The sequence below is a fragment of the Bombus bifarius genome, unplaced genomic scaffold (assembly GCF_011952205.1).
Source record: "Bombus bifarius isolate JDL3187 unplaced genomic scaffold, Bbif_JDL3187 scf7180000008062, whole genome shotgun sequence".
Taxonomy (NCBI): domain Eukaryota; kingdom Metazoa; phylum Arthropoda; class Insecta; order Hymenoptera; family Apidae; genus Bombus; species Bombus bifarius.
The window spans coordinates 135,309-159,788 of record NW_022884426.1 but is presented as its reverse complement, the minus strand read 5'-3'; the positions used below and the strand labels follow the sequence as shown (position 1 = coordinate 159,788).

Below are 24,480 nucleotides of genomic sequence, written 5' to 3'. Positions count from 1 at the left end.
CCGCGATCTGCATCCTCATTGGTACGTAAGAGACGGTATCGTGGCAGTTTCATTGATTCGCGTGCGAATATAAAAGACTCGTGTAAAAGGATGTGTTCATCCTGATCGATCTCGACCAGAGTTTTAACGTGGATTCGTGGGATCAACGATCTCCAGATTTGCCGCTGCGACCAACGATCCTATTCCACCCGCGTCCTTAAGCCGATTAAGCCGAGTGATTACCGCAGAGAACAGCGTGTAACGTGATTATGACAAATTCGTGACCGTATTAGGGCGCCACTGGATAGACTTTCGACGGAGGATACGTGACAAGGTGAGAAGATGATCTCGTGATTTTACGATCGCTCTTGAAGAAATTCATTTTTTATCGATTTCAACATTTACGGTTGCGCTCTTCCCGATGAAAAAGAAGCATTTCTTTTTAAATTATTCGTCATCAAATTGTTAAAACGATCTTCATCAAAATACCTTATTTATATCTGTTTATTCGATTCCTATAAGTACGTAATAACTTTCTTCCAAGCACTTTTTACAAGTAATTTCAATGATAGTAATGACAATTCGTTAAAATTCTTGATTGCTACTATCATCTTTTTCTCTTACTGCTAATTCCTCCCTAACGTTACGTCGTTTATTATATTGTCTCACGAGGCATTTTGAAAACTACGCGTATGCCTGACACTCGTCAAATGTTCCGAATTATGCGTATCGTTGTGACTGATCTTTTTCTTTCCTTCCGTTGATCGTTCGAAGAGAATCATTCGATGGGGATCGAGGACGATTCAAAATATCGATTATCCGTATGCATTTCGAGTAACAGAATTTGAAACGCATTTAATCGCGCGTAAAAAGCATTGCGTTGCAACAATTGTTTAAAGGAAGCGTGTTTAAACAAATATTGTCAAAAGCAACATGATGGAACGATAAAATTTTGGTACATAAACCCGTAACATTCCCCTAACAAAAACGACAGGTAGAAGTGGAAATTACTTTGACAAATGTGGACGGTGAAATTCCGTTGACCAAACATCGACCATATATACATCGTTATGTTAACGTTACGGAAATGTTTTCCAGGTAACAACACATTCCGAGTGAATTTCGCAGTGGATAGAATTCGGTATTGGCCGATTGAATTTCTATTTCTCTTTGCCACGGATGTCATCATTTATCATCTGTACACGGACTAGAAATAAATTATTCGTTTCGCGTCCTAATTTTGAACGATGCTTATTGGATCTCTCTATTCCGCGTAAAAGATTATCCGATTTTGTTAACGAAGACGAAAAATTGTTAATGAAAATAAAAACGTTAATGAAAATTGTTCAAACGAAGGTATGAAATGAATAAAACCCGCAGAATGAAACTTAGAAAATTAAATGATCGCTAATTTCAGCAAATTCTAGATTCTCGACTCGCTTTGAATTTTCTCAACGATAACAAAATATAATAATAATATAATATACAAAGATAATATATATAATATAATAATAACAAAAAGAGTAGCTTCTTAATATCAATAAACGAGCCTACAATATAAAGATTCAAATCTTTGGACCTTCAAAATTCATTCGTCCGATAATTAAGTAATGAAATGTGACGTTGATCGATATATAAAGGGAATCGACTAGTCTGGTACAAATTTCATAAGGACCTGATCAATTCATGGCTGTGGCAAGGCAGTGCATTACGTACATTCGCGAGGGTGTTCGAATGAAACGGATTTTACGAGTTGCACGCCAGTCTCGAAGCTTTAACCTCCAGGTTATAGCAGCTTAAATTCGGTAGTACCGACTAAAAGTACCTCGGAGCGGGATGTTCGGGATTCGCTTTACGGTTTCGCAGGAAACACCTTTCTCTTTGAAAGAACTACTCGTGGTAACTGTTCCCCAGGGTATGTACACTGTCTTGCTAAATGGGCGCATGCCCTGCTCCTATTATTTTCGTCCTACCTGTACATGATAATTTGAAAGTACGTGCGAACGTACCCATACGTTTACTCTTTCATATTGCTTTATCGATCGTTCTTTTTTTGATCGATACACCCGGTATCGCGTACGACCGTGTCCAGAGACTTTATTAATTTTTGGAATGATAATCGAATTGGAAACGAAAAGATATATTTTTGGAGGCGACGTAATATTTCGAGGATTCGAAAGATCGAAGTTCGGTTTACTTAACAATGTTCAATATTGACTATTCGGGAAACACTTCCATGTTTGCATACTCTGTGTTTCAAATGTGAATTTTTCAAACGTGGAAGGAACGAATAAAGATTGGAATTACAAATTGAAATCAAGATATTATTAAGAGTGTTTAAACGTTAGGAAGTTTTCATGTGGCTAGCGTATATTCTATTTTATTTGTCTCTTCTTTGTATACCGTTTCGTTGGTATTTCATTTACGTTGGAATTTCTTGCTTTACGCATAAACTTCGTTTTCTCCGTTAAGGCATTTTTAAGCGAAAGCTTCCCTTTCTTTACCTAACAAATCTTACGTTATCACTGTACCGTCATTATATAGAACCGGTATTGGAATTAAAACATCTGGTTGAAACAACAACAGGCCGAATAGAATCACTAGTTTCACGATAACGTTCAGTAATCAAAGTTTCTCTACTCTGCAAAATCAATTAATCGAAACGATCTGACACGCTTTGCGGAGGTAACAATTCACGTGAAATTCCCAGCTCTTGTTAGCCCCTGGTTGACCAATGTGGTCAATCGTTAGGTACTGTTGAAAGAAGATTCAACGTTTCGTCCCTCTTGTCCCCTCAAACACGAGCTCCATGATCCCGCCATTTCTCTTCTTACCTTCTACAACGAGCTCGATACGCGTCTGCGCAATCCTCGGCTATCTCTCTTGCCGCTTTAGTCTTTCGTTCTTTTTGTCTTTTTTGTTTTTTGCTTTTTTGTTTTTTGCTATTCACGTGCTGGAACAGTTTCGCCGGATTTCCTGCGAGCTACCGAATTTCGAAGGAGTTCCTCGAGGAATTCAGGAGATCAACGCGATTACGAGAATTAAGTGATTTTCAGATAAACTGACACAGGAACGCGAATAGGGAGGGACTATCGTCTAACCTTGCGGTTACTAATTACGTTAAATTGGACTTGACATAAAATTCCCGTTTCTCTCGTACGATATACGTATATTAGTTGACTTTAATTTTACAAGGGTAGGGTAGTTCTGTTTATGTAGCAATCACTCGGCTCCGATGATTACAAAGTTTTATCAGAACGAAAAAAGTCGCCTTTCCCGCGTTTCTCGGTTTACTGTAATCTCAAGCTACGATTCATCGTGGAAATGTAATTTCTCCATTTTTGTTTACGGTTGGAGTACAAGCCATTGGTGTCTGTTCGTGTACGACCGATCGCAAATTTCAAGAAACGAACGTACAAGCTTTTCAAAAACTGAAAGAAGTTTTATCTTCGAACGTTCGAATATTTGATAAACGACCTGTACTTTCGAATTAATACGAACTATAAAGAACCACCAAACACAAAGGTCGTTATTTATAAAATAAATTCGAATCTGCAAAAGTCAATCTCGCCTGTAAATCTGAAAACACAAACAAGTACAAGCGGAAACCAACGCCTAATCTACACTTCTCAGAGGAAAGGAAAAGTTTTTTATTCATCTGGTCGTGATCGTGGCCAAATTTCACGGGTTCCGTGGCCGAATCCCGATGCAAAATCGGCATCGGATTTCGTGTCGCCGCGAAATAAAGTCTCTGCTCAAACGTCAAATCCCATTGATCCGAGGGTTGGAAGCCGGAAAAATATAGTTCACGTCGGAGCGCGTTATCCGAAAGGTCCGTACCGTTCGTCTGATCGCAGCGGCTTAAATCGCGGCCGGCCTCGCTCGTTAATCCATTATTCAGCAAGCGGATCGGAAACTCGCGCCACTATGCAACGCGTAGTACGTGACGCGGTATCACTGTGAGAATGTGTAATAATTCGCCGGAATGGCGGGTGTATTCAACGAGGGCGATCGATTCCAGCGGCGATGGGAATCGGCTGACAGCCGAGTAGCGGGCGTATCAATATTGCGGGCCAGCAGAACGTGGAACGCGCCGGGACGCTCCGCGTGTTGCTTGCTCGCGCCTACCATATATGCAGAGAGTTGCTGCTGCATTGCCTATTAATAATCTATAACTAATTAATCTAGAAGGCTGTGTGAGCAAGTGGCTGAGAACGAGAGGAAGCCACGGCGTTAATCGTCGAGGAAACTAGATGGAGAACGCTCCATCTGCTTCGGGGATTTCTCTCTCGAAATCGTTGCATCAGGGAATCCGCTGCTTCTTCTTCTTTCGCGGTTTCACGCGATCGCGAATGTATGGCGTACATTTACTTCCGGTACTCGAATGACAATGGAGAAAGAAAAACTGACGATTCGGAAAACACGAAGGCAGCTACAATTTTCTGATTTAGAGAGAATACAATTTTCTTTGATCCCCGACGTGTCATTTTGGAAATTGGACGATTTTCTCGTTCAAGCAGAAATAATCTTCGATACACGAAGAATCGTAATTGGAAGGGTGAACGCAGCGATGGAAACGTAAACAGAAACGCTTTTATCTTCTAACGTTACTTTCTACCTTTATTGGAGCGTCTGAGTACCCTTCTGTTCTTATAAATAAACGACGTAACACCGTGGCCCTCGCGACCTTTGGAAAAATGAATATGATCGAAATATATGCGATTAATGCCTCTGCGTTATCGCAATTCATGTATCAGTATGTACGAAAAGAATACGCACGAGCCGACCGGTCATTTTATTTCGCCTCTAAACACTGCCGCGTTAAAAAAAAAAAAACACTTTTGCGAAGTAAAAACGTTCTCGCGATGTATGTACACACCTGCATCGTATGGAAAAATTGGGAAAGAGGCACCAAAGAGAGATACGAAATACCAGGCGGCTCGTCCCAAAAAATGTATCTACGGTTAGGATCGAAATATTCTGCAGGAAGAGTATGTGCATAGATAGATCTATCTATAATGTATAAAATATGTACAAATGAGAAATGTAAATATACAGGTAGTACGTACTGGATAAGATAGTGTATTGTTGGGACTCAAGAAAACGCATGCACTTTAGGGAGACTTCGATATATGTATATATATATATATATAAAACCATAATGTATATGTATGTTCGTGACAGAATGTGTATATAGTAATCGAGTATGTATAGAATTTTCGTAAGAGATGCGAAGCAACACTGGGATTATGTTTACGTACCCTCGACGCTTTAAATCTAAATAGTCGGGAAAATCGTCGTGTGAAAATGAGGGAAAGGTAAGCGTCGTGTGAAACGTATGTATATTCGTTTTACGCAATCGACGACATACATAATGTGTAGCCGCCGTGGGTTTCTGAAACATTCTGAAAATCTTAGTTCCTCTCGGTTCGGGGCATCGAACGCGCAGCTTTTAATCCGGGCTTGTCGACGGTTTTCTTTAGCCAGTGATCTTTTACGTTTTATTCGATCCGTTGTTTTGCCGAGTTTAACGTCTCGAGTTGTACGTTTCGCTCTGAAAACGATTTTACGCTTCCCCCTTTTACGTTTACTTTTCTCTTCTTCTCCGTTTATTTCGTTATCACGCGTCCCTTCTTGCTTCTTACGCGGTCGCGGTCGAGCACGACTTCGGAAACAAAGAATGCAGTTTTACGGCGGAACGGAAACCTTGGTTTCCAGCGAGTTCCTATTGCTGCAAGCTCTCGCTTAATTTGACCGAGGAATTCGACTGTAAAATATTGACGACCCGAATTCGGCAACGAGCTTTTAAAGTTGCACGGCTTAAACTCCGCGGTCGACCAACCGCGTGTAATTGCAACTCGAATGTATCGGATTACGCGGACGTATTGCGTGTACCACGAATTAACTCGATTTTGTCGCTTCCAATCCCATTGTGGATAAAAATGCCACGGGTAGAATTTCGATTTGTGAATTGCTTTGATGCAGATTACTCGCGCACACGCGTTTGAACACCGTTTTAAATTATTTTTACGAATCACCGATGCCTGTACATTTCTGATAAGACTGAATTTTTGCTTTCGTTTAATCATCGGATGTTTTTCGAGAACATGCGGCATGAAATAGTCGACCTTGCGTTTAAAAATAACGCGTAGCGACATTTTGCACTGGAGCTCTATCTTGGCTGCACAAAATGGAATTCTAAAGTCCATCGGGTACATGAGCATAACTAATTCTAACTTTTAGTATAGAATCGTGCTTCACCCATTCTGTTTGTTTATCGATAGCATCGTTAAAAGTATTGTAAAAGTACCAACGATAAACAGTGATTTTTAATACGAAAAGTTTGATAAGACAAGATCGTATTCGAAAAATTAAAATAGACAATAGCTACTGTTCTATAAGTACTAAAATTGATCACGTTCCGTGCTTTGACACGAGAATTTACGAGCTTGATTTTCCCAAGAAAAAGGAACAGCAAGGCCTTGTGTTCGAAAATTTGATTCCACGCTTTGAAATTTGCTTTAAAAGAAAATCGAAAGACGCCAAGTCAAACTTTATTCGGTTGAACGTTAATCCCATACCGCACAAAGCAGGTTTGTACATATAATAATAAGTTTACAAACTTGTTTTTTTCCTAAAGAAAGTCAACAACAAAGCTGCTCAACAAAGAAAGATACGTAACTGCATATTTCGGACGGCCACCTTGTTCTTTCTTTATTTTTACAACAGTTGGCAAAGTAACGATATCTTTCACAAATAGGAGTCGTACGGAAAGCGTTATTTATATGTTTTTTCACTGTAAGCATTGGTGCAAATATTAATCAGCGAAGTTTGGCTAGGATGTAATAAAATCGAGCGATTCGTGATACACGATACGCGAACGGTATCGGTGACGGTTCGAAACGATCAAAGGTACGTTTATTTTTATCGACGTTTCCGGATGTGCAAGTTTTCATGAACGCTGTAACGACCACGGATTAAACGCGTGCAGGTAACATGACGAGTGTCGCGATGGAATTTGAATCCTTTAGACAAAACTGGCGATTAAATTTACGCGGGATTTATTTAAAGAATGCCCGAATTCACGTTTGATCGAGTTTAGCTTTTACTTTTAGCGAAATAACGAATTTAATCGAAACTCGAAAAATTCTCTCCCATTTTTTCTTTCTTCGCGTTTCATTTTTATTCCGTGGATACTTTGACCAACCGCGAATACTTTAATGAAATAAATTTAACGGCTCGTCGATCGAGTTTTCGTTCGCGGAAGTAACCGAATACGTTTTTAACGAGCAGGCATTCATTGGGGTTTTACTTTGTCACGCGCGATAATTAGGTTTGCCGATCGATTTATCGTGCGAGACCAAATTACCTATGCAAATGCAACAAGATTCTGTTACCTGTTGTACATGAGAATGTCTGGCTTCCAAAGCTTGTTCGGTGTAATTCGAAGGTCCTTCACGCCACCGTACTCGGACTCGTTCCATTGAAGGTTGTAGTCCATCCATTCCTGAAACAATGAACAATTATCGTAAATGGACGAGCTTTGATTATCAGCTACATACAGCCCATCTCCGCTGGTATATTTCATACGTAAACATCTTGTATGTACATTTATGAAATCATCTGATTGGAACTTTCTTCTTTGGGCAAAGAAAAGTAGCAGTTGTACTGTAATTATCTAATTACAGTCTGCGCAGGTGGGTTCTAAATTCTCAATCTGCGGGAATGAGTAATTTTTATATGATTTGATTCTGAGTATGGACGTTGCTACTTTTCCTTTTCTTGGTAATTTACTTTAGTTGGTTAGGTTTCAATAATTAAACTAATCAACTTTTCTCACAAAGTTGTTATTTGCAAAATTATTTGGTGTAAATGGTCGAACAGAATTATGTCGTAAATATGTTGTATCCATTGAAGGTGCTTTAAAAAATGCATACGATGCGTTTTCGATGAATTGTTCAGTGCAACTTTTTGCACAGATATATAATATTTCGTGAACGTTAATAATTCATTCCCTGATCTATCGATTATCCAAACACGAATCAAATATCAAATAACAATCTAGATCGTTCAAACAATGTCAACGTGATAATATATGAATTTAATTAACTCCAATGGAAAATCAATCCACGTTATAACTTGTAAATAGAAATTTACAACGGCCAACGTACGTTATAATTTATTTAAAGAAATCACTAAAATTGAATCCTGCGAAAATTGAAAATCCGTTATCGGGGACAACTTCAGCTAGAAAGAATATCAATTTTCCATAGTCTAGCGAGGATAATGAAGCACGAAAAGTCACGAGAACTTCGTTGGGGCATGAAATCGGTAAAATTAATTAATCCTCGTTAGGTGGAAAATTAATTATTCGTGGAGATATCCTTCTTCCAGCGATCTGTATAAAAGGCTTAACGCGGAACCAGCTCGAGCATGGCCAAGTCAAATTCCACGAAGAAACAACGAGTATCGACCGTAAGCTTCGTAATTGAATTTGTCGAACTGTTCGCATGGAACCGTAATAACTTTCATCTTCCTTTGCTTTCGTCGTTGTCTCCGTGGCTGAAGAATGACTCACAAAATAACTAGTCTGCAGGCACGCGCAAAAGTAATCCACAAAGCACCGTGTTCAAGGAGATAAATTTGCCAAGAGCTCTAGAATAACGGAAATCGGTACTAGTGAATTACGGTCTAACGACAAGACGCTTCAAAGAGCTTGGATAATTGTCATCGTTCCTTGAATATACCGTCGTAACGTTGGATGAAGCACTTTAAATGTAAATTGTCTAAACATCCCCTTTGTGCGTTTTTGTTTGCTCCACAGGGAGGAACGAATTTAAGCGAAATGTAATGAAAAATAACGCGACAATATCGAGGTTGAAATGACTGAACGAACAGGTTACCTCGATTGGATGTTTGGATGCTTCTTAGCATGTAAGTTTTCCGTAAAGGAAGATTCCTTGCGAGTTACCTATTAACTTTACGAGTAACGGCGTATACTTTCGGTTGCGCTCTGTCTACTCTATGCGAGAGATATTTATGGCTGACTATACGTCCCTAATACTACTTTGGTCTCCCTACGGTCTTCGAACTGTTGCGATCTAATCTCGCTCACGTTTCAATAAACACGGAAGCTTAACGTTCTAAGGGAAACTTAAACAAGGTGAAGACGGAGAATTACAACTATTTCTTCAAACGTCCTTTAAACTTAAAAAAAAAGTCTCAGCGATCAAAGAACACAATTGAATCGGGAAATAACCCAGAGGAACGTAGCAGGATGAAAACGCAAATCACGCGAGATCATGCGTTATTTATTGTAATATATACTCCCATAGCTTGTTTACCTATTTTGCATTTTGATAAGTATTTCTTGGACTTTGATTGTGATCAGGGAATGGAATAATAGAGGCACACACTCCCAAAATCGTTGCTGAATGAATTTCACAATATGTATATGTTGTACAATAAGCATATTCCTTTTCTTGTCTCAAATCTTCAGGAGACATTGCAAACATAACAGTTTCTTCTTCTAAAGTATCAATATATTCAACAACTCCGCTACCAACTAATTCTTGCCAGCCATCATTATTGTAATCTCTTTCTTTTAACATGTCAATATGTCTTTTCTTTAATAGTAAGGTTTGTCCTTCAACAATTACTAAAGGCCTACTGATTCTTCCTGCATCTGTATATATTCTGATTTCACGGTCTCTAATATCTCTTATCATAGATACTTCTTATACAATAATGTCCATTTGGCTTCTTAATTTACGTAAAGTAGCCATTAATTGATCTGGGTCTCTGTGAATACCAACCCAACAATCATTTACGAATAGTTTTGTTGCATCAGCTATTGCACTTGGTGCAATTTCTTCTAAATTTCCCATAGACCATTCCTCTAAGAATTCAAAAATTGGTGAAGGTTGAGATCCAACGCTAATGTAAGCCATCAATGCTAAATTTTTTACTAGACCAACTGCAGCACCTTCAGGGGTTTCTGCAGCACATAACATACCCCATAGCGTCATTTATTACGTTACACGATACCGCACAACATCTATCGCCTATATCGGTTCGAATAAAAAGCTACACACCCATCTCTCTAGGTCAGCGTTCCCTCGTTAAATGTACTCCGACAAATTGGATGAATTACGAAGTGCAGAATCAATGCGTGCTCGGCCGGTAAATTGCGGCGAGTTTAACGTCAGATTGAGCCGGTGCGCGGCGTCAAAATGAAAATCGCGGCATTACTAAGCCGGGCAAAGGGAGCGGACAGAAGCAAAGAGCTAAGAGTGAACTGCGGCCGGTAGTTGTGTATATTTTAAGCGCAGCGACTTTCGAGGAATGCGCGACCTGGTTTTATGACGGCGGTGTGCAAGCTGCATAGAAAACGCGGTGTTCTATAATGTATACTTCAATTTCCGGGTCCGGACGGCCGAGTCTCGACGTTTGCTCATTAGATTACGCGGCTGAATTGCACAAACGAGGAATTCAGAGGGTGAAAGTTCGCCTTGCCCGTTTGCGTGGGCGCGGCGGGGAGACGCGTCGTGTCTGCTTGGAGATTTTCAAGTTCCTTTTCCCAGCGATTCGACGGCTTCCTGTGAGTCATGGAAACGAGGCGTAACGAACGCTCTTTCGGCGTTCCCCGGTGAAATAAAATTTCGTCTCAACGGCTCACCGAGTGCTTTCTATTTGCTGCCAGCTGGAGCTTCCGCAAGGAGTTCTACGCTTTCGGAGATTAAAGGATCGCTTTCGCTTTTTTCCCTCGCTTTTGTTTCTTTTTCCCTCTTTCTTCTTCTTCCCTTTTTTGGTATCCGGTTTTTATTCCTCGAGAACCATCGAAGGACTTTAACCTTTCGAAATATAATTCGAAATATAATTCGAGATATTAGAAGCCTATCCAGTGGTACGGTGGTCCAGATTTATCTCGTTTTGTCTTTCTCGGAATTAGTTTTTATCTTACTGACGCGTTAGAGGATTAGAACGACGGTCAAATAACGAAATCTTGTTAAGTATAACTTTTTCACATAAATTTTTATCGAATAGTCTCGTTTCCTTTTTGTATAAAATATGCAAAGGTAGGAATCTTTACGATAGCTCCAATAGCTCTTCAAGTTTCTCTCGTAATCTTTCGTTCGCAATTCACATAACTTCTGACCTCGATTTCTTTCGATTATTCCTTTAACGTACCTCGATACAGCCCCTTATTAACTTTTATCGACAAATGGGATTAATATCGCAATAACAGGGATTTCTTAATATTCTTCGAAATCAAAGGATACATAGTTTCGTCATATGATTTATGAGCTTCGTGCATGACTGTGCTGCATGATAGTTTTGTGTATTGCGATGGAGAAGATAGATGATATTTTTCGTATAAAACGAGTAACGAAAAAGAGTTTCCATATTTCACAAACTTTTGAAAATCAACGCGTAAAGAATTTGGTGATTGATCATTTTCATGACTTACACTGACAAGTTTGCCGTACAATTTATATGAATATATGAATTGTTCATTCGCATATTCATTTATGTTAATTTTATGAAATCGACGTTTTAATAATAGGCGGTACGGAGAAAGTTTTTAGCCGAATTCCGCATTTGAAATTCGTCTTTAGCTGCGATTTTCCAAGATGCATCTATTATTCGATGTCACTTAACTGCAATATACGTTTTCGTGAAAGATCATTTCACATTCATCATAATTACTTCTTTTCCCCTCATCATCGAGCGAAATTGCTTCGCTACAGCCCTGATGAAAGCTGTCTCGCTAAATTTTATATCGCAGATTTTATTTTCCGCTAGTCTCGTTACATTCATCTGCATCGTGTGTTTCAAATTTCCTTGTCCAAGGATATTTTCTGAAAGTCGATTTTCAATTTACTAGTAAACGTCGTAAGCCTTAAACGTCGTATACAAGATCCTTCTGTAATCATGGCAGCGTAGGTAGCAACATTTAACAAAGTATAGTATAATCCCTGTCTTACTTTAGAATCTCAATCCCTTCTTGATTCTTCTCCGAGCACACGCAGGACTAGTCAAAGAAGACCCATCGAAGAAGAAGGGAAAAGAACGCTGCTAACAATATACGAGATTTGTTCGGAGTGTCTTCGTGTTTTCTACTTTACGCTTACCCTTATGCATGAACGCATTTCTTAAAAGAGCACAAATCACTCTTGGAGATAAAGAGAAAATTTCTAATAAATACTTTATCGAGCAAGATCGAGACTAAAAATAAAGGAATCTCGATTAAATCTACGCAATTTTGTAAATGGATATTTACATAATTATTACATACACCCCCGTTTACAAGTGAACGATCGATTAACCGTGATTTTACATTCACGCAGGACGATCCTTTCAGGAGGGTGGTAGGCGTGTCTAAAGTATTTTCTCATGTTGATCTGCGTATAAAAAATCAGACACAAGTAAACACGAAATAAATGAGAAACACGAACTGAAATAAATTTCGCTTCGATATTTATTCGCGACTTAATTTGTCGATTGCCAAATAGAAAAGTTCGTTTCGTTGTTTTATTTTAAGCTTCAAGATCGCGATTGACGAGTAAATCGTTTTCTTTTAAAGTATTAGAAAACTTCTGGTCTCAGGTGTTTTCCTCTTTTCGTAGAATGCGTCGAAAAACTTTACGAGAAAACGATCGAATCTGAAGGCGGATGATTATAAGGAAGAATATTATAAGTTCGCATACCACGTTCTTGTAACCAAACTTCGGCAGAGTATCAAACGACTTTCATAAAGTTTGAATTAAACGTATCCCTGTGTAACGAGCGGAGAACGTAATTGTACTTTTAATATAAAGAAATTCCTAGGTAAGCACACTTTGAACTAAACTAATTCTTTCTGCAGAAATTTTTCATATCGAGTTTCATAAAACAAAACCGATGCTTTTGATGCATTTCAAATGTAGTCTTTTACATAATTTTATTTACCGTGATACGTTTAAGGAGATATAAACTAACGCTTAAGCAGGCAACGGAACGAGTCCTTTTTCCAAACACTCGAAATAATGTCTGCGTTACACAGCATAGCTCGGGTTACTATGACTCATTGTAATATAATTGTAATATACAATTTCAAATCGTGTCATTAGCACGTGTTATCAGGAGAAACAGCTCCTCGGTGTGGAAAATGTAATGCACCCCTTGGGATTATCTAATTTTAATCCGTTCAAAGTATAATATGCTTCGTGACAAGTATAAAGCGAAATCTCTTATTAAAGATAACGTAGAAAGTAAATGATTACTTTGTTACTCGATTAGTGTGCAAAATTATTTTGTATGAAACGATTATTTTGTCAAACTCCTTCTTAGCATACTTGATGAACGATCAAGGGGATTTTTAATAACTCAAGGTAAAAATCTGTGGAAAGGAACAATGAAAGTAGACTCGCGAAAGAATTCGTGCGAGAGAACTTGCCATAATACTTTTTCCATTGGACGATATTTCTACATTTACGAAGCGCACTAGCACTTGGGTTTGTGGATTATGTGGTCCTAGAAGTGATCAAGTAGCAATGTTACTATCCCTCTCGAGGGCTTACTCGTCCCTCCGGCAGAACGTGATCTTGAAAACTAGTCAGCTAGTGGTTTGGAAATCCACAAATATTCTGTTGGAGAAAGAGAGAGAGAGAGAAAGAGGGAGAGAAGAATTTCATAAAGTATTAATTTTAATATCTAGTGTGAAAGTTGTGTTCTAACTTTTCTATATTTAAGTACATACTGCGCTTGAAGCAAATGAATCGACTAATTATGACGTAAAAAAATACTTCAAATGAAATAAAATACGTTGGTAAGGTAGTTTCAGAGTGTAGGAATTCGACTCGCTTAAATCCAGATAACTCGGTTAACCTGAACGTGGCTTGATATAGTTTACGTAGAGAAATATATAATTGCAACAACACTTGTGCTCGATTAAAACGTACAAAAAAGCCGAGATTTCTAGAGAAATTATTGTTCGTGTGAAATTTAATTTCGTCTGAACTCGTGTCGTTTACAAACAAAAGTCCAAAAATTTATTGCGTCACTCCTTACCATGTGCACGGTGTTATTTAATTAAAAAATTTCATTAGTTTCCAGAATTTCAGAGTTATGTAGATACAACAAAAATATGATGAATTTATTATTCCAGTATCGTAAAAACGATACAATGGCACAATATCTTGTATATATATATATCTATTTTTTTTTTTTTTTTTTTTAAATAAAGACATTTCAAATTTTTCGAAAGAACGAAGCTTTTGAATGTATTTCCATATATTACGGTCGCTATCGGGGAAATGGCTGACATTCATATAGGAAAAAGAGACATATCTCAATCGGATCGGTCTCTGTAAATGCCCATCGTTCGAGCTGCAACGGATTGCCGCATCTATCTTCGGATGACCACAATAGTGGGTGCATGCACTTGACCGGCTCTCTCACGTGCATTAATGCAACGCGTGCTTTCGGTTAAGACTGAGGCTGGATGACGATCTTGCGAGACCACAGTGTTACCCTGAATCTACATCGACCATACTAATCCGGGGAACTCGTCCCAGAAGACCTCGTTTTTCGGTGACGTTGGACTCAATCGGTTCTAGAAGATCGATACCGATACGATGTTGTTTGAAACAGTGTTTCTATTCGAAGTAATCGCAATCAATTTGGTTTGAGAACTACGACGAATAGCGATAAATTCTAGAAAAACGATAGTGAGATTTTGCAAGCTTATTACGTAATTGTAGATAAACATTTCTCTATTATTAATATTCATATTCTATCCATTTGCTATGTAAATCGCGATAAAACGTTAGTAAATTAGTTGAATTAATTGCCTAGGAATTTTTGCCGCTTCTCTTTCCTTCGTTTCAAGAAACGCGTACATCGTATGAAGCTTACATGTCGTAATAAAGCTGCCTTTTATGTACCACAATACACAATGGCTAATTTATTACAAACTTCCAATTCAAACCGAAATTAATATACTGTAGAGATTAAACAGCCGATTATTTCAACTGATGCAAGAGACGATATTTTCGAAAAGCATATTGTTCCAAGTCTTTACCTTAATTAGTTTCCACGATACATAATTTCGTATTATTAAATCGTCGCAAATGCATGGGTATGTTGAATGGCGGTCGAAATTCTGGGAGTGACCTACTTTTTTCTTGGAAATACGCATATCTCAGCCAAATAGTGGTGGTACTAGTACTACCACTGCTAAAAAAGCAATGGCCAACGTCTATTGCTGACCAGCGCACAGGTGCTACGCTTAGGGTAGGGCAGTGAATGCATACGAGCGAGAGGTCCGACTGTGCGAGAGAGAGGCGTACAATGAATTATTTGGAATTATGATTCGCTTTAAACGGAGATATCTCGACAACGAGAAGTCGTATCCAAGTAAAACAAAAATTCCCTTTAAAAAGGAAGTTTATTGTTCCTAACGACATAGGTAATTACGCTCTAGAATGTTTAAATTGTAGAATGTTCTAATTTAAAGCGATGGTTAAACCGATAATTGCATACATATATTACATATAATAAATACAGAGAATGCATTTTTCTTGCTTTAATTTACTTTTAATGGCATTCGTAGTTGCGTTGTCGACATTTTCGGCTGTGAGTATAAAATTACATTGAAACGCTGATTAATAATAATTTAGGTGTGAGAGTTACGGCTTTAACCGACATTAACATATAGAACGACGCTTCGATGTAAAATAAAATGTGCGCGGTAATAACTTTCTGCATAAACCTCGTTGCGATTTTCTTGCGAAATTAACGTTTGTTTTCATTGAAATTTATATTTTATAGCGTTACGTATTTGCGGTCGCGCGCGCTCCTACAAATTCTTAATTATAAGTGAAACTTTAAAATTTTAATTTCATAATTATATTTACTTAACAAATATGAAATTAAACATTTGTTACAGTTATCACCTTTAGCTTTACGTAAAAAACTTTACAAATTTATTACACTGTAGCAATGTTTATTGCACGCCATGTTGTATTTCCTATTTTATTTCCTGATAAAAGTTATATGTTTAATATATTTTAAATATACGATGTTGTTACAACGAAGTAAACAATGTCGTGTACACGTATTATTCATACGTGAAAGCAAAGAACATCAAGCAATACGGGCTGTTTTATATTCATGAAAACTAAAACTGTTAAATCATATACACACCTCGTATATATGTATATAAAAAAGAAAAAAAATACATGAGATATTTTCATAAATGATTCATGGAACCTTTAGATATCAGTTATGAAAATTTTAGCAGTTATTAACATGAACAGCAGTTACTACGTATCGATGATCTTTCATGTATAATAAATAAAAGCTGAAAATCCATCATATTATAATATAATTTTGTACTAAAATTTCTCTCAGTTTACGTCTATTTGGAACAATAGAAAATTTGGCAAGATAATCTAGCTTCGTATTTCCAATGCATGTTTCTTACAAAGGAACTCCTTCTGTGAGAAAAGGAGGAATTCCGCTGCGAAATTCCAGTTCGTGCGATAGAGGCATCGATAGAAATCTCACAGAACGATTACGCGTCACGACAGCGCGCTCAGAAGCCGCCAGAAATTATTGATCTTGTTAGGATAATTAGAATTATCGGGTTATGCGGCGAAGGAGATTGCTCTGGCACGGGGTAACTTGTGTGCAGCTTGGTTCAGGATAGATTATGGGCCGACGGGTTTCGGAATGGGTTAGAACGTTGGGACATGCCGTATGTCGCTTGAATTGTTCATTTGACGCCGCCCTGGTCCTTGTTCCTACCTCTGTATATATGCACATATACGCAAACACAGATATACATAGCGTAGTACTCGCTTCTCTGGCCCCTGGATTAAACGCACTCAAACGTGAAAGATCTCTGAAGTTCGTTAATTCGACAAAGACAGATAGGGAGGTGGCTTGTTACTTCGGTCGCAAGCCACGGAATTCGCTTGGCGCGATAGAGTCGGACCATCTCACTCGTTGTACGATCGATTGTGCACGTCGATGACAATAAAACGTTATTGGAATTCGAACGAGGGTGGCGAAGCCCGGCTTATAGATTTTGTTCGAGACGAAATTAGTTTTCTTCAGTTTTTGGCAGACTCTAGCTCGCTCCACGTTTTATTGCGCTGATGTTTTGACGAAAATTCGCTGGCAAACTTTTTGGAATACGTTATACGAGCGAAAGTAAAGTAACGGTTCTGAAATAGTTTGTATGCTCTGTGGAAATGGGAAATGAAATGGGACACGGCCATGGCAAAAGAGGGAAATCATCTGCCTTTATGATCATCAAATTGGTAAGTTTACAAAAATTGAAAATTTGTTAGATTAAACGTTTTGACGATGATATTTCGCGAGATGAAAATATGAAAATACATTGAGGATCTAAGATCTAATTTTTCGCGCAAACATCGTTGCTACGGGGTCTCTTATTTTACGATTAAAATAAAAGAAAGATAATGTTCTAAGAAATGTTAATTCGTCATTCGTAACATTTAGCATTTGACTTCGTCTTAAATTTGATAAAAAGTAGCAGATCTCGATAGTCTAAACGGACAACGGACTATTTAGATGTTAATAGAACTTACTCTCATTCTTTCTGATGCGTTTCAATTATTAGTTTCGTGTTAATAATTACGCTAATTGCGTTACAAACAACGATAAACCTCCATTTGGAATATTATCCAACGTATGAGATACGTATTAACGCGTTGGCAATTTTGTTTGAATAAAATACTATTCTTAGATAACTGAAATTCGCTCTCATTTCATTTCCAAATTAGGCATTGCTTTTTTTTATTTCATAGGATATTTTCAAGCATATGGTCAACTACGATCTATGTCATCTCAACGAAAATATGATTCTAAGTAAAATTTCTTTACTTCTCATTTTAAACGGAAAAAATAGTATGTTTGCTGTAATTCCGCGACAAAGATGTTTCAAAAATTATTTACAACTACGCTTTTACTAGACCTTTCTCACTTAGAGTTACATTTCCTCGAGAAATTTCAATCCACCGTACTCGTGTTTGAAAATATCCTGTACGTCCATCTGATTTCTTTCTCATCTGGTCTTTATGGCGCGCTGAAGTCCTACAGCTAAACAGAAATATCGTTGAATGACTCAAGACCAGGTCTTTTAATTAAAGTAACGTACCGACAGAAATAGCCGGATCCATTTCGTTGGAACAAAGCCGATGAAAAGAAACGATAACGACCTGGTAGCAATATCATTGTTGCAAAGCTAACACGGAGGAACGATTCTCCCGAGCCATTTTAAGGTCATCGGAAAGCTTCTCCCTCGATCTCGGCGATTCCTCCGCTTTTTAAATTATTCGCGTCACGTCTGACAGACAGACGTTCTCCTCGAATTCGGTCGTACAAACAGTAGTCTCATTGAAATCTCGTGATTATTGTTCAGTTTATGAACGAAATGTCTGAAATGGAGAGCGAATAGTGAACGTTAAACGAAAGTAGAAATAGATAAAAGTAGAATTGAATGTAAAAATTATTGTGCGAGCGAGTACCAAAACTCGAAAGTCAAAGTTATTTTAAATTTTTACGTTGTAATAATATTCGTTAAAATATTAAGAAGAGTTACTATTATAAAAGAATACGATAATGCGTATTCTATGGACGGTTTGTAATTATCTAAAAATCGATGCTTCATGCTCATGTAGCTTAATTACTAAAATCTGTAAATACGTCTTATTTCATTTATAACATAATTTTTGTAAGGATGTGAAGGGAGCGGAGAATCCGAGAAATCACGCGTTAAACAAAATCACATGTTCAATCAAGCGGTAAATAACGGATGATAAAGTCGAGAATTCGATTTAACTACGAAAGAAAGTCGTATCTTTTGTTTCGGTTATTTATCGTATACCGGGGTGCGTTTATTTAGACGTCGAACGATCGTTTCCCGTCTTCCTTTGAATTTGCAACACCTGTGACCAATGTTTGTCCGGTAATGTCATCGATAGCGTGGATGTGGTACACTTGACTGAATGTCTCCTTGATAACACGCGCGAAACCGAATCTTGCCACTAATTGCGCGGGATCATAGCCAACGTAGCGTGAATTCTTGAACGTATCAGCGTGTGCACGTTGACAGGTAGTACGCTAGTAATATCATTCGCCTATGTTCGGATATTTGGCAGAGATCATGCTTCGCTTGATATATATGCTTGTGAAAACGTGTTATCAAGGAAGATCAAAGGATCGGTGTCACAGATTAAATTTCAACATTAATCGATCGATGATTTTCATATCGGAACTACAACGATACGTTAACTCGTATTTCCTATTTTTCAATTGAAAGCAATTTTACATTTTACCACGTTTTCGATCAATCGCGCGACCAGAATCGCCTCTTTATTTGGTATTTCGTAAATCGAAATAGCATTCGAACAGTTCAGCTGGTCGAAACATTGTCGAATAATTAGCCGCTGTGATAAATGCCTATTTTTATACGGTTAGTACCAGCTGCGATTATTCTCGAAAGTAATATTCATCATCATCGTTCATCATATATGTCTTCGACTTCAAATCCTAAATTAGTTTCAAAGTTTCACTTACTCAGCAAATGATTAAGGGAGGAAATCAGTCTTTATCTATTAAATGGCCAAAATTCCTGGAGAAGTGCACTTTTGATACATGAGTTTAGCGATGTTCGCGGTAATTAATGGTACTAGTTAGTTCATAGTTAGGGTTAGATACATTTAATTTAATTACCGTAATTAACACACTGGTTATATATGTTATATATATATATATATATATATATATAGTAATAACGAATCAGTTTATGCTAAATAAATACTGGCAGAGGAAGAAAGTAAAGACAAAGAGAGGTATAGATTTCCTTTTTCTGCATTTAAGTAAATTACTACGTGTTTGCAAAACTACTTCTTTTCTGAGAGCACCTGCACTAGTATTATATATTTTCGCACGAAAGCATATCGTGTTTTGTCTGAAAAAAAAAACGGTCGCTTTTCGATGCATTAGTCCGACGGCTACTTTGCACTTTTCGAGAACACAAAAGCTGCATCGAGCTTGAAACAGTCTAGCTGTGTTGGTACGATATATTTTAAATTCGGGTGAAATTATGATATTTCATTAGTATTTTAAAATAAGAAAACATTAATATTTCCTTATGTTTCATATATTACGTTATAAATTGAATGCTACGCGTCATGCTTCTGAGAATTCGCGACCAGCTAGCGAGACAAAGCTTTGAAGGCTTAGTGGCCAGCGACCGAGAAGGCGTGGAAGGGATGATAAAAACATTCAGTTGAGAGAAACATTTATATTTCCTTATATTTCATATATTATAAGTTGAACACTTCGCGCGTTACTCCTGAGTATTGACGGCCAGCTAGCAAGACAAAACTTGAAAGGCTTAGTGGGCAGCGAGCCAAAAGGGGTGGAAGGGACAATAATGGTCGTCAGATGACGAAACAGGTCGAGAATATTTATATAGATTCGTTAAAAGCAAACGGTGGAACACATAAAGTGTGCGCGAACGTGGGTTTTTTAAATCCGTGTACACGTTCGGACGAACGTACGACGTAAAGTTACTTGCCCTAATTCGATGCGTACTTTCCTTCCTTTAGATTTTTCCTTTCCTTTTCCAAGATTTCTGATGACTTCCTATTTGTATACACTTCGATAGAAATTAGTCGCAATACAACTGACGACTATATGGTGTCAAGATGTTACATAATTTTCGCAGTAGGATATCACGCCTCCAATGTATAAAATTCACAAATTTATTATTTTCCGTGTTTCAGGCACTTCTGTGTACCTTTGTTACAGATATTACCATCCTATAATTCTTCATGAAGTATATGCGCATAATGATGTTGATGTTAATATTCACCTATGCAAATATACGACGTGCAAACAAGCAGGGACGAGTGCAATCTGCGTTATAACGGTCGCAGACGTTCCGTCTATTAATTGTAACATTTTAGCGCCAGTATCTTTGAAGGTTTGTCCATGTAAATTAAAAGAGAAGCTTCCCAGTTACCGCGTCATTTGCTTGCGTCCAGAATTATAACTCAGAAAGCATTTGTAACAGATCTGTAATGAAATTGAGTAGGAAGCATATTTGAAAATAAACAGATCCACAAAATGTTTTTGACGGGACCAACGGGAGAACATACCTCGCAAGATGCGAAGGAAACCATCCCGATTGGTCAAGCAGTTTTGGACAAACCAACGAAGATACATAAAAAAGGAAAGGGAATAGAAATATACTCGTCGAATTGAGATATCTTCCTTTTTTTTCGAAGTTGATGCGATAGGGAGATTTTAACGTTCATTTTATTCTAATAAATTTATATATCGTAGCAGAATTTATAATTATCTGGTGGAACGTGGGCACGAAGGGTATAGCGTATTTCAATTTTTATTAGTAAAAGAAAAATCTAATATTGAATCTGATCGTCTCAAATACAGTGAAATCATGGCCATTGACACGTAACCATTGACCACAGTTGCGAAAAAATTAATTAGAAAATTTTATAACTAAGTTTAACATCCTCACCCCAGCTTGTTAATTATCCCTCGACGTATCGATAGATCGATGATTGTTTAACAACACGTCGCAGCGTCTAACGTCATTTACTTCTCTTTATTTCATCATATAAAGATTGTCATCGTCACACTTGTACAAAAGAATCTTGACACCATATTTCTGATCTATCACATTTATCTATACAAAAACGTGTAGAGTAGTTAATACAGTCTTTTCATATCAGTGAATCTACATTTTTGAGTTAATATTTTTTACTAGTTATTTATACCATTAAAATTTCAGTTTTTCGATCAAATTTTTTATTAGGAACCTACGTATGCTAATCTTCAAAAATGTTTCATATAGTTGAATCGACATTTCTTGGAATTGTACCACACGTCACGTTAGTTACATATTATTATTACCATCGATGGAACTTCGATCGTGTCATAAATCTACGACAACGAAGACTATCCATTTGTCGAAAAAGTGATTAATAGCGACTACCATAAGATAGAGCCAAAATCCATTTCGAGTAATGTGACTTTCGTTGGACGTAAAATGTAGGAATAATACGCCTATAAATCCGCATCCCCTTATGTGCTAATAAAAAAATATTCTGTTCCTGGAATAATAAAAAAAGGACACTAAAACTTTATCTAACATCTAATCTAAAATTAGTTAACAATTATTTCCATACTTATTTAATTTAATAAAAATTAAAAAGAAAAGCACACACCCACATTTTTAATTTCTAGATTCTTTTCTACAATTTTTGTTGTTATACATAGGTACCAAAATGATTAATGATGTTTTACAACATAGTTTGACTACACGCTACAACCTACGTATTTTGTGCATGTATTTCGTATTTAATAATGTGCAAGCTAAATTAGCTGATGAAAATTTCACCTTGCTTTTTGACTTTGACCATCAGATAACTTGCTATCAAACTACAAATTAGTTGAAAATCAACTGCTTTGTAGTACGAAATACAAATTAAAATGAAATATTTTAAAATTACATAACGACCAAAATGGTTCTGGTTTACCCACAACTCAACGATACCAAACGATGGTTAACGCAATTAACATTAATCACTTACAATTATTTCACCTTCGCACGCTTCTTTCGTTTGCTCCTGAATAAAATTTCTCTTCTTTCTCTCTCTGTCTCGGCTTAGTTTATTTTGTCAATAAGATCTCATCCGGTTTGCACAGGAATCCGATGCTCCGAGAATGTAATTGGGAAACACCAACAGCTATCAGCCCGCGAAATCGGTAGCCACTCGGAATCGTACTTCGCAAGAGAGAAGCCAAGTTAAAGTTAATTAACTTGGATACAACGAAGTAACTTTAGGGAAGCACAAAATATTCATTGTTTTAGAATAAGTTAAATACGAAAGGACGCCGTATGAAGTCGGACGCGGATTAACACGCTCTTCGATAGAATTCTTCAATCATGAGAGGAGAAAAATGCAATTTTCGCAAGCGTAGGTATATCAACGTTCAATATCATTTTTCTTCTTTGTAATATTCCAGAAATTTTGTTTGTAAATCTCTTCCAAACGTGAAGTTTCAAAGCGATAATTTTATTGTGAATGTTAATGACAGATGCCGATGAATGCGTGGTAATTATACCAAGTTAACACGTTCAATGCGACTAAAGATTTAAGCGGTTCTGACAATTTCCTCTCGTTTCACGATACCCTGGCGACTCTTAGCACATTCTCAGGCGATTTGCTACATCCTTTTACATGCATGAATGAATCCGCCCTTGCCTATTCACTCTCATCAGGCTATTTTCCAAATAATCCATGCACTCCATCCCTCGCAGCGACGGCTAACCAGGTGGTTCTCCCTATGGGACTAGTTTCTTTCGCTCGTTGAATATTCTCGCTTTTACAATCTCATTTTAAAAGGAAATTATTTTACGATATGGTATCGACTATCGTGGTTAACAATGTCCTCGCAAACTATTATATTTAACGCTCTGAGATTAAACCGTTAATTAAGTGATAAAAGCACAATTATTCTTTATGTATGTTATTTATATGGTGTACCGCAATTTCTTCATCACATTCGTTACCTTCAGTTTTAGAGTAGCCGTTAGACGCAACACACGACGGAGTAATTTATTAATACGTTGAACGTATCCACATCATCCATTTAAGCCTCCGTAAATAAATTGGGTCGTCAACAACTCGAGCGAAGTTTCACCCTTGAAATTTTCTCCCCCAAATATTTATTTTTACTGTAAAAAAGTTTCGAAATTTTGACCCATCGAACGATCGTATAACGTGATAGAAAAGTTTATAATTATGCTAAAATTTGCTAAGTGTTCTGGAAGCCTAGAACGGAAATAATCTAAGAAGAATAAAGAAATATTTTTACTTATGCCGCGGTTAAGGGTAACGTTCTGTTTCGTCTAAACAGATAAAACTTTACAAATCATTCACAAGAATGTTTATCAATAACAGCATATAATTTTGAAGCAATAGACGGCGCGTAACGAGCGTCAGATACGAAGTATAAAGATACTGGATATGATAGTAATGTTTGTAACAATTCCTACGTTCAACGTTTTTATGAAAAAGTGCCAAACCCTGTGTGTTTATTCAAACAACTTTATTTCTTGATCGCTTTTATGAGAAATTTCTCATTTGAAAGATCATCCAAATTTCTTTTATTTTAAAAGGGTAAAGGTATTTACGATGTACATATTATTTCGCGTAACTAGTTGAGAATAATGTACAAAGCTTGAAATCGGGTAGTTTGTCATTTTTCTGTAGAAGCTTGAATGCCGAATTGCTGAGATCGGTGAAAAAATTGAAAGCGCGGGGAAGAGCCGTAAGTGAAATTCAGTGTAGACGGTTTTAATTCAGGCGGTGAGTCTGAAAGTCTCCTATCGATGTCCGCGAATTTATCGATGTCTTAGAAAAATTGACTACCTCTCCCCTCCCCTCCCTT

At 37.4% G+C, this 24,480-nt stretch overlaps 1 protein-coding gene across 4 annotated transcripts in view; it reads right to left on the bottom strand.

Moving 5' to 3' along the window:
- Positions 1-24,480, bottom strand: part of LOC117208319 (neuronal acetylcholine receptor subunit alpha-7) — a 263,872-nt gene that overhangs the window by 125,500 nt on the left and 113,892 nt on the right. For all 4 annotated transcript variants that reach the window (XM_033449393.1, XM_033449391.1, XM_033449392.1 and 1 more), the window contains exon 5: positions 7,377-7,486. In XM_033449393.1, coding sequence (XP_033305284.1) covers positions 7,377-7,486 — 110 coding nt within the window. The remainder of the gene's footprint in view (positions 1-7,376; positions 7,487-24,480) is intronic.